General features: G+C 39.1%; 1 protein-coding gene across 2 annotated transcripts in view; it reads right to left on the bottom strand.

The window, feature by feature from the left end:
- The window catches only part of PCDH15 (protocadherin related 15), a 1,613,120-nt gene that overhangs the window by 148,860 nt on the left and 1,452,054 nt on the right, over positions 1-12,206 (bottom strand). For both annotated transcript variants that reach the window (XM_090057186.1, XM_090057185.1), the window contains 2 exons: positions 10,731-10,840; positions 6,467-6,607 (listed from right to left, as the gene is read on the bottom strand). In XM_090057186.1, the coding sequence (XP_089913312.1) occupies positions 6,467-6,607; positions 10,731-10,840 (251 nt within the window). The remainder of the gene's footprint in view (positions 1-6,466; positions 6,608-10,730; positions 10,841-12,206) is intronic.

Genomic DNA, 12,206 nt, shown 5'->3' with positions numbered 1-12,206 from the left:
GCCCTATGCACTGGAGCTGGCTTCTTTCCCCCCACTGCCATGCAAGTCCCAGAATTCTGTGGGGAAGCAGGGGCTTGGGCTCCCCTCCATTTCTGGTGGAGTCCTGGGACCTGCAAGGCAGGGGGCGGGGAAGGCAGCTGGCTCCAGCATGAGGCTTCCCTAGGTGGTGTACAAATGCAGGAGCTGTACATGTGCCACGTGGAGTCCCCGCAATACAGGTGGGCAGGCCAGGCTGCACTCCTTGCCTCCATGCACAGCTCTGGCCAGAGCCACACACTGCCGAGAGCCAGGGTCTGTGCAGGGCACAAGCGCCCCCACACACTCCCTCACAACCCCTCCACACCCTACACCTCACCATACACACACATCCCTCCACAGCTCACCATACATACACACATCCCTGCCCTCAACCACACCCCACCATACACCCCTCCACTACCAACCACACCTTACCATACACCCCCCACACCCTACCATACACACACCCCAACCACACCCCTCACACTCCACCATACACACACCCCCAACTGTACCTTCACACCCCCCACAGAATAAACAAAAGTAAGACTTTATTTTGAGTTATTATGCTGTCCCCTGTACATACAGTATGCAAACACAAATCATGACAAATATTTTTGTAATAAAATTAAAGTATGTTATAGTAGGTGGTTGCCTTTTTGTATATGATTTGGTTTCTTTCTTGTTTCAGGATGACAAATCTCTTCTGCCAGAATAATAATTTCTGGGGAGCAAAGAGAAGGACTTCCAGTGGCAAAGGCCAATATGGTGACCAGAGGGTGGAGCAACTGTCAAGGGGCAGGACTACTCATGTGGCTCTCAACAGCTCACCAAAATTTGTTAAGCAGCTCTCCAGATGAAATAATTACCACCCGTGTATTAGATACTGCACTGTAGGTTAAGAACAGGTTCCAAACGGTTGTGCTGAAATAAAATCAAGGTAATAGTGTCTTACATATTAGAAATTTCATGTTATACTGAATTGTCAAAGAACTATGTTGGAATAAAACTAATTTTAATTAATAACACAGTTCTGCCACAGGCATTTAAGATGTCTAGAACAGTATACTGACTGTATTTTAAAAAAAAATAAACAATAAAATGTGATTTTACTTCAAATAATAAAACCCTTACTGTAAAATAAACATGATAGCATTAAAAATTTGCAATTAAAATTCCAAACACCCATACAATAACAGAGGTGTCATAAGTTAATTACAGATTGTGATATTTCAGGTACACTAGCATACAGCAGGCAACACCACTCCAACTTTTTTGTATAAGAACTATAGCAGTGGCATTTGCAAGAAGTGTTAATTATAAGTATAGAGTCTCATTAATCTTGGGGATTGTTTCTGGGAGAAGAACACACTTGAAACAGAGATGCACCCTGAAGCAAAAACATAAAATGAAATCAATACAATTAGAGTTTTCCTGAGCACAGTCCAACAATTTATCTTAATTGCCCTGCAATTTATCCTTATTTACAAGGTTAGTTACCCAGTGGGAAACCCTGTATAGTTCTCTCAACATGGTCTTTTGAGTGATGTCCCTGTGCATAACTACTGTATTTTAAAGAGGAAATTAAATTTATTATTCTGATTTTATTTCAAACGTCCTTCTATATTGGAATATGAGTAATTTCAATTTTGTAATATGACTAAATAAAAAGTGTTATAAATTAGCAGGGATTTTTTTTTTCTTAAAGCAATGCAGAACAATGTATACATATTTCAGCATTTTTGACCTGATCATGAGGATAATTTATAACTATATAAGCTACCAACTATTTTAAAGGCCAGTGGCTTTTGTGTCTTATATCTTGTAACTTATAGAAAATAATATCTGTCATCAGTCTTCACTTTCAATTATCAATTTCTATTTTACAAAAATGAGGGTTATATGTCCCTTTGTGTTGTGTTTCTTTTGAACCATTGATTTGCCTTACCTATGTATAGGAAGAGCTTCCTGGGACACATGGTTAAACACGGAAGAGGAGGGGAATTTAGAGATATAGAGCCATTATATTGATTCTTACATCATTCAACCTTTCTGTGGTAGGTGCATAAGCTTGGCCAGGGGAAAGGACTGTGGTTAGGTGTGCTTACACATCAGTGATTTCCAGCAGCCTTAATAGTTTCTTGGTGCAAACTATATCAATGTCAGGCTGCTCTAAATTGCTGAAAGCTAATAAAGTGCAAAGGCCACCTATAATCCTCCTGTAATCCAGTTGGGCAAATTGTTAAGGTGATGTACCATACTAAATTGTGGAATGTTAAGCAGTGTTAAAATCAGAACATGCTGTGAGCAGTTGTATGTTAACAGTTAATACCGTTTCTTGCATGCACAGCTCTGACTTGCCACTAGACAGCTGGCAAGCAGGGACATGGCTAGGAGCCAGGACACCTGGGCTCATTCCTTACTTAGGGAGGAGAAGGGGGCTGGAGCAGTGTATTCCAGGATGCTGGAGAACTGGAAATTGCTCATTTTATCTCTGTGGAGAAGACTGAAGTTATCCTAACATGAAATAGGTAGAATGGCCCAGCGTTTACCCATGCCTGCAGTAGCATAACTTTGAAATACTCAGAGGACACTTCAGATAAATTAACAAACTTTAGCATGTAGATACTCATGTTTTAAATGCCCTTAGTATGATCTAAGTGTAACATGTAAATTAACCCTTAGAACACCCAGAAATAAAGACAACAGAATAACTGCCATGACATTATACCTGAACCAAACCCACACAATGGGAACACATCTTTTCCTTGGTGCTAATATGCACTTCATAGACAACAGCATGAATTATACAGAGATCTATCTTTGAGAGCAATCAAATCTTTAGTTTTATGCAAGTGGTTTTCAACAAAGTTGGCAGGGTTCCTCTCACCCGATTTCTTGCCACACTGCACCATATGCATCTATCTGCTTTTCTGGAAGAGTAGTTCTCAATGTGTGATCCACAGACCCCCCTGGGGATCCACAGACTGTGTCTAAGGGGTCCACGAAAGATCAAAAGTATGTGAACACTCACACTTGCAATTCAAAGGGGCCCTCACCTCCAATGACATTTTTATGGGGTTGACAAATGAAAAAGGATGAAAAACACTGTTCTAAAAACAAACTGCGTTCACTTTGATTTTATACCAGTGTATTCCCACTCTGCAGTTACTTTATACTAAGTGAAATGACCACCAAAGTGCAAGGGAATGGAGAATCAAATCCAGTATCTTTCATGGCAAATCTTTTTCCACCACTTGGGTATATAAATGGAATTAGGTGACTAAGTACAATTCTATTCCATCCTGTTCAAAATCCTGAAAATCTATGAATGCATTTATAGTATTACATTTATAACAAAAGACCACTTACCCTTAAAAATGAGTCACAAAAAATCTGAGAGGAAGACGAACAACTATCTTTTGTATTAACAGTTTTCAGGGCCTCAAGCAGAGTGCAACAGGACCTATACATTTAATAGGAGGAAGAAAATCTGGACCTTTTTTTACAGCAGGTGTGTCTACAGAGTTGCTACGTTACCATAGCAATGCACTACAGCAACATAGCATTGGCAGGCACTAACCATGATGCCATAGCTACATCACCATAGTGACATGTTTCCTTGCTATAGTGTACCACTATGGAGATGTAGCAGCTAAAAACAACTGTGCGCCACCATTGTTACTCTGCTGTCATTTAGTACTTTCTAAAGGAAGTATCAATTTCAGGCTGTAGTACTTCCTAAAGGAAGTACTAAATGATAGCACAGTAACAATGGTGCCATAGGGTCATGTGTAGACATGTCCAGTGTCTCTTAAGACAGAAAATTACCTAATAAAATGGTTTATGTATATATTTCATTGTCTATATGCATATATATAGGTATTTGTGAGAGGGGCGGCAAGAGTCCCCCCGACTTGTCCCAAACCCTTGCCTGACATGCCCTGATACTTACCTTAGGAGCCGGGACGAGCGGCGGCCAGAAGGAAATGCCAATGCAGGCTTGGCAGTTCTGCAGCTGCCTGAGCCTGCATATCAGTGAGCACTGGGGGCATGGCCCCCGAGAAGCACGGGCTGCTCAAAAGGTAGCCAGGGACTCAGCTGAGGCAGCACTAAGGAGCGGGAAGGAGAATGCCAGCCGTGAAATGCCAGCTGTGGAGCTGGTAGGGTCCAACACTGGATGCCACGGGAAGGAGCCAGGCACCTGCCAGAGGACCCAGACAGGTGAGGCTGAGAGCAGCCTCAGGGGCTGACAGGGGCAAGGGAGCCCTACTGAGGAGCACCAGCTTCAAGGGACACTGCAAGAGAACAGAGGGGCTCTGACGAGGAGCTCAGATGCCATGGCTGGGGACAGCCCCTCAGGACGTTAGGCATCCCTAGGCAGCCATGCAGCAAGCAGAGCATGGGGGATCATGAGCCCCCAAAGGAGGAAGTACATGACACCAGCTGGAGGGAGCAGGACAACTGGACCAGAAGTCAGCCGGGCCCCAGGGAGGTCACACCGGAAGAGACGGCAGAGGCTGGGCACAGGGCGATTGCCTGTCCCCATGCCTACTAGGATAAAAGGGATTGATGAGTCTCCCCAAGGGACTGAGGGCCCAGAGAGACAGAATCTCAGGAGTTCATAGGCAGACCCTAGTCATTTTTCAGTTACGTTTTCGTCAGTTACAGTCTAGCCCCAGTCGGGGCAGGTTTAGTTACCCAGGAGAGGGAAAGCTGACCCAATGATAAGGGATGGACCTGGGAAGACTAACAGCCAGAAAGACCCAACCCTTCAAGGCGGGCAGTGTGGACGAGGTGGAACCATAAAGGAGAAGACCTGAGGGGAGCAGCATCTACCCAGGCCAAGGATGAGGTAAGCGTGGGATAAAGGGGAGGTTTGGAGCCCCACAAAGACAGCCCAGGGATGAGACCCTCTCAGGCCACCTACAGGGAACTGTCTCCCCAACAACAAACATCAAAGATGTGCCAGGTGAGAAGGGGCAGTGTTGAAACCATCTAGGGGGCACTGAAACTGGATTTCACCCTGACATTGCTGGGGGGCAAGGCACTAGACAAAAGAGGGCCAAAACCTTATAACACTTACCAGTGACAGTGTCTGTGTCACATTAGACTACCAGTATTATATGGCATTATGAATCAATATATCTTTTTTTACTACAGTTTCGTTCTGAATTAAACTGGAAGCCACATATGCTTTTTCAAAACCTTTTCATTTAAATTAACTGCAGAATGTAGAATGGAAGGGGGGAAAGATGGATAATTTTCTATGCTCTAAAGAAAAATGAAACCTGTATAAAGCAAAAATTAGCTCTAAAGAAGAAATGTAATGAAAAGTCTAGTACCTTATTCTATTACTTTTGCCCATTAAATTTAAGCAATTGTGATGTAGTAAGCAGAATTTAATAATTTAAACAACCATAAACTTCACTTGATCAAATGTACAAGTTAACATATAACTTCTCTTATGCAATTCTTTTATTATAAAGCTCTTTGGAGGTTTCTAAAGAGGCACTGGATAGTTATCTGTTTTGGAAAATTTAAGAACAGTGAGTTCTGTGACTTTGTAAAGGATTGGACCTTAGAGGTCCCTTGTAACTCTAGATTTTATAATAATCAATTGAGAATTCTTTGCATGTCTTTTATTTTTTAGATTTTCCTTAAAACTCAGCTGAAACACTAAGTATATTGTGGAGATGATCTTAGGTTTTATTCAAAATAGATCTTACACAAAAATGTTGCAGTGAAATGTTCCTATGGGGGGGTAGTGTTATTTATACCCAATAATCCAGGTATGCTTAGTGTTTGCAGTTTTGGCAGATTCATACTTTGAGAGTGAAAACCTGTGTTACTTGTATTAAAACTATGTTTCTTGACTGATTTAATAAAAAAGCTTTCAATCTGAAGTTTCATAGGACCACCATTGACAGCTTTAGAACCCATCAATCCCTACAATAATCAACCCAGCAGAAAAAGTTAAATGCTAAATGTTAAAAGTTAAAGTTAATTTGGGTGGCATAATTTATTGACAAAAATGAACTGTGCCTTTTTGGGGGGATATCTCATGTTTAAAGTAAAAAGAGAAACAATAATCACAATTAGAACATATATACATTCCTGGTGATTCATCTTCCTAATGGTATAAAACTGTAACTCCCAGAAGCATCAATAGGAGTTACAATTGTGCATTGAAGACATAATTAGTGATGGCTTAATCTTACACCACATTACATCTCTGTCCTAAGAGAGGACATGACTATCATCAATGTATAGGCTATGATACATTTGATACAATTTTTTATATAGTATTCGAAGTAAATCATCATGAAACTAGTTAGAATGCATTAGAATTAATTGAATACTCTGTAAAATAGTCATATATAATGTTTATATTCAAAAGATATTTACAAACAATAAAATAGGAAAACCATAAAATAATGTAACTTACTTTTGGAAGGTACACGTAGATTCGAGCGAACAACTTCTAGTGAGTCGGCTTGGACTCGAAGTTCGTAGCTTTTCACAGATTCATAGTCAAGGGGCTTTTTAACAGTAATCTCACCTGTTCTTTCATTCATGTCAAACACATCTGAAAACCAGCATAAAAAAAAAAAACTTTCTAAACCTCTATATATTTAATCAAATTAGTTATGATTAAATTTACTTTCTTGCAAAGATATTATTTCTGTTCAGTAGTATAGGAACTGAGGAATACATGCTTTCACCATCCTTTTACCTTCAAAGGGGCATAATGGCTGGACATAAACACTGGACTTGGGTGCTGGAGTAGCAAACTTTGGGAAAACCTTGCAAAAGCCATCTAAATAAAACTCACTCCTGCAGCAATAATCCACTCTCTTCCCAAAATCTCTGGTATAATTTTACTTGTCATTTTCAGGGTTCAAGTTAGTGTCAGATAACCATGAAACTGAAATTGTACTCTTTCCTTTAAACAAAGACTTTCTTTAAATGCAACCTACATGTCTGTGATTACAGCATGGCAGGGTCTGTAATGTATTAGAGAGATATCAGAATTTTCATCCAGTAGCGTGGCACCATCAATGCAACCTATAAAGCTAATTGTTATAAATAATTTGTGGACTCACAGGAGGCAGATGTCTCATTAGAGCATTCAGTATGAATTTAAAAAAAGAATATTTTAAAACAACATTTAACCATTATTATAGTCTATTGAAGAACTGATTTCAGCCATGGTCATCAACAAAAATAAGTGAAGTTCAGCATCATCTTAATGAAACTGCAACTGACTTTAGTCCTAACAAGGTTTTTCTATAAGATGCTCTGGTGCAATTAACTTGTGCAAGCCTATCATTTCCTAATATTTTATCTGGGTGGAGTTGATCAAGTGTATACAGGTTTTGGCACTGGGCTGGCAAACAATGGCATACCAAAGCCAGGAATATGTTATTCTTCAAAGACACTATTTATTATTATGCAGAAAACAGCACTGAACTCCTGTAGAGGCATATAAATCCCCCATCAGCACTTTCATTGAAAATTTGACTGTGTTAACAAAAATATTACCCTGTATTGTACTGCAATATCTATAATAATTATTATCAAAAAATTATAATCACTACTGTGCTGATGGGCAAGGCTGCACTTCATGTAGTTTTCAATAGTTTACCAACATTTTGGTTGATTTATTTACTTAGGAAAAGTAATTGGGGATAAAAGTCAATTTTGGTAACTGAATGAGCCAGATTAAAGAAAAAAGGATTCTAAAATAAAGTGAACTTCTATTCCCGTGTTGCGAGATAAACCAATACACAAATACAAAGTGAATATCCTATTTAAAACTTAGGGAATTATTTTTTTCAGAAAACTATTCTCTTAATAAAGAAATCCCCAAACTCTCCACTACCTACAGACTACAGACTGTGAGCTGCTTTACCCATCTGTCCAGGAGCAAACAAGGAGCCATCCTCTTTCACAGGTGACTGCAAATAGCCTCACATGGTTACAATGCATGTCCTCTTGTGTAAAACTTAACAATTTTACAGGAAAAAAGCAAAATTAAATATCCTGAGACCTCATAACTAATACCCTTCTCCAGCCCTTTGTCTGAACTAAATTTGCATACTCTCAGAGCAGCTTTTCCACAACTAAACTTCTCCATTCCAGCCACGTCTCCTGTGCAATATGAAACGACATAACAAGAAAAGAATCAAAATTCAATGCCCTGCTTGCCATCAGACACTTTTGAGGTAAATAGACTGCTCTAACTTATTCAAAACTAATTTCCATAAATTGAACTTTTCCACGCAGGAGAACAGATACCATCCTCCAGTTGTCCTGTCCAATATGAAGTTTCTTTTCTACCTGGGAGAAATTTTACAGCCTTTGCATTCTCCATTGCCTGAAGAAAGGTGTGTGAGCCTGAAAGCTTGCAAATATAAAAATATTTTTGCAACTGTCTAGTTTATCTAATAAAAGATATTGCCTCTAGCACAAGAGTTCTGACTGGTTTTGCCTTTAGACCAACACAGCTACAACCTATATCCCTGCCCCCCTTAGAGCACAAATTCTGTTTATTCCATGATGCCATAGAGAAAAGGGTTACTCTGTATTAATATGCAGAGCAAGGATGGCCCTGCAGGAGAAGCAGTCTCTTGGAGGTAGAAAACTATTAGGGCTGTGTGAAACAGGCCCTATTAGATTTGGATTTGGATTAGGACCAAACTGGGGACAGTGATTCGATCTGTTGATTCGGGTTACTGTCCCTGATTCAATTTGGCTGAATCCAAATCTGAATATTCAATGCTGATTCAGAGAATCAGTAATTTAGACACAGACACAGCTTTAAAAGTTTTTTTCTACATTCCCTGAGGTAGCAGTGTGGCCCATGATCATTGCAGTGCTGGGGTGGATGGAGCTTCCCACAGGAGCATGGGGGTCTCTCCAGCATGCTCGACAGTGAACCTGGAAGTGGACCAGAAGTACCGGAAGGGCCCCCCCCGCCCCCACACACACTCACTCCCCGATGGAGCAGGAAGTGGACCGGAAGTGCTTCTGGTCCGCTTCCAGGTCTGCTGCTGAGCAGGCTAGGGAGCCCCCAGTGGTTCTGTGGGATGCTCCATCTGCCCCAGCCCCACAGCATTCAGATCCCCTGTTACCTAGAGATATGTAGAAAAAACATTTAAAGCTATATTTACATCCAAATTGCTGAATCTCTCCAAATCAATTCAGAGGTTTTGGATCGATTTGGAGAGATTTAAGGGTCCTCTGATTCAGTCTGGATTTGGAGATTCAGCCATCGAATCAGGCTGAATCTTCACTGAATCGAATCAGGGACTGAAGCTTCACACAGGCACTTTTCCTGAACATGTAAGAGCTCCAGAGAAATTCTGCCTACTTGAGGTGCTATTTCACTGCTGTTCCTCTGTACTGTCATATTTAAAATAAATTAATATTCTAAATTTGTATAGCAAAAGTCTACTTGACATTCCACTTGCCTCCAGCCAGGCTTTTATTACTATGCTTGTGTTTTGATATTAATAAAGCTATCATCCATGAATTTGTCTAGTCCCTTTTTGAACTGGCTGTAACCATCTACCTCTACCACCTCCTATGGCAATGAAAACCATAAATTAACTACGCATTGCACAAAAAAGTACTTAATTTTGTTAGTTTTAAATCAGCCTCCTACTAATTTCAGTGGGTGCTCCCTAGTTTTAGTATTCGGGGACTTGGTGAACAATAGTACCTTGTTCACTTGGCCAAACCCTTCAGGCTTTTATAGATCTCTATCATATCCCCTTTCAGCTTTTTTTCCAAACTGAAGAGTCCCAGACCTTCTTAGTCTCCCTTGGTATGGCAGCTGTTCAATACCTCTGATAATTTTTTATGCCCTTCTCTGTATCTTTTCTAATTCTACTACATCCTTTTTGAGAGATGCAAAGGATTTGTATTATGCCATGATGATGTTCTCTTTTTTTGTTTTCTATTCCTTTTTTAATGATGCCCAATATTTCATTGACTTTTTTTGGTTGCCACTGCACACTGAGCTGATATTTTTAGAGAGCTAGCTACAATGACTCCAAGGTCTCTTTCCTGAGTCATAACAGCTGGTTCAGAGCCCAACATATAGTTGAGGTTATTTTTCCCCAGGTGCATTACCTTGCACTTGAAGTTCATTTTTTATTTATTTGCCCACTCACTTAACTTGGTGAGATCTTTCTGCAGCTACTCTCTATCAGTTTGCATCTAGAATACCCAGGACAATTTTGTACACCTACAAACCTGGATATTTCATTATGCACTCCCCATTTCCAGGTTGGACAATATTGGGCCCAGCACAGATACCTTAGGGAATCCATTTCTGACTTCCCTCCTTCCTGAAAAGCAGCAGTTTGGCTCTACCCTTTGCTTCCTCCCTTTTATTCAGCTCCTGATCCATGAAACAACCTTCTCTCCAATACCACAGCCACACAATTTTTTTAAAGCCTTTTTTAACATTTAAAAGCAAATTCTGCTCCAGCTTCCTCAGCCATATTGAAAGTAATTCCATTCTGCAGGCAGAATTCATCAGGTTTATAAAAATAGGGAAATAGGAGCAGGACTAGTTGAAGCTACTTGGACATATTAAGGCAGTGTTTATTTTAGCTCTTTTATTTACAATTATTACTTTCTGAAAATATTTAAATAACATGCCACAAAGCATACCATTGCACTGATATATTAGCACTTACCATCTGCATTTCCTGAAACAATTGAATATATAATTGTCTGATTCAAGGCAGCAGCAGTTACAGCAACAACCACAGTTCCTTTAGGTGCATTTTCACTCACTGGTGGGGGCCTGCAAAATTAGACAAAGGAATTTCTTTTTCTTATAGTATTTCTTACAGAAATACAGAAATATTTCTTCTCCATATTAGTCTTTGCCCATACCTGTTAGGTTGTCATAGCACAATCAAAAACAGAGAATCTGTTAACAAGGGTAACGTTTTAAAGCTTATAAACTGTAAACTAATATAGTTTCCTTAGAGTACCAGAAACTTGAAGGAATTTAATGTGCACAATAGGACAATACAAAGATATAATATAACCTTAGTTGAGAGAAATGAAAAAGGAAAAGGATTGGTAGGGGATGGGAATTGGAAGCCAGGGGATTGGAAATAAACTGTTGAATTTCAACCTTTAAAAGAAAGTTCTTTAAAGCTGGAATCTAAGGCTTAGAATAATTATGTCTGTTTTCCTTTGTTGTTACGTTCCTGTAATAAAAGCAAAGATGCTTTCTGGGGAAATCAGCTGCTTCCTACATTTACAACCTGAGTCACTGAAACATTAAGTATGTACATAAGAAAAGGAAGTCCAAGGGGAGTCAGTGGGAAAATATTTGAACTTGAAGTTACTCATTCACTGCCAAATCCCCAACTAGAAAAGCAATATAAAACTTACATTTGGACAAATTTATGGACAATTATCTTCATCCTTGATTTGTTTAATAATGGCCCACTAAAAGACAGTCATCCTAGGTGGCTTATAATATATGAAACTGAACACCTTATATCCATGTGAATTTTATCAGGTGCAAATAATTATCTACCTCTTATACACTAAATAAAAACTCCTCTCTCAGGCTTCCCTGTTTTATTACTTAAAAGGCAATAATTGTGATGAATGATAAAATAATATGATGTACAGTTTACTTCTATTACTGAATTGACCAAAGAAATATATGGTAATGTATTGAAAGAAAAAAAAGGAATGAAAAGATTCTTTCCCATTAAGAAAAAATATAGGAATATTTCAAGAACTGGTACATATCACAGAATTTCATTTGCTAAATAAAAACAAAAGGATAAGTAGCGGATAGCTGTCTCTCATTTTCAAATGAAACAGCTTCCTTTCAATAAATAGAGATAGTAAAAGTTAAATCAGTAAAAACGTTTCGTTTTTATACCATGGGAAGGAAATATAAATACCAGGAAAAATGCAAGGTTGCAGTGTAAAATGTTTGTATCCACCCATTCATTTTGATATTTGGATCTTTAATACAATTTTATTTTCCATGATATTCTCCCACTATTTTTGTTAATAATTACGCACTACAGAAAAATAAAATGTAATGTTTTCTATTTCAAAATAAATACATAAACAAAAGTGGACTTATAGTAGCATTTTGATAGGATTGGCAGATACCTAGTTATCTCTCAGTGTTG

This window comes from Crocodylus siamensis, chromosome 7, assembly GCF_052110815.1.
Source record: "Crocodylus siamensis isolate JL-2025a chromosome 7, ASM5211081v1, whole genome shotgun sequence".
Lineage (NCBI taxonomy): Eukaryota > Metazoa > Chordata > Crocodylia > Crocodylidae > Crocodylus > Crocodylus siamensis.
Note: the sequence above shows the minus strand (reverse complement) of the source record. Positions and strands in the feature narration are given on the sequence as shown.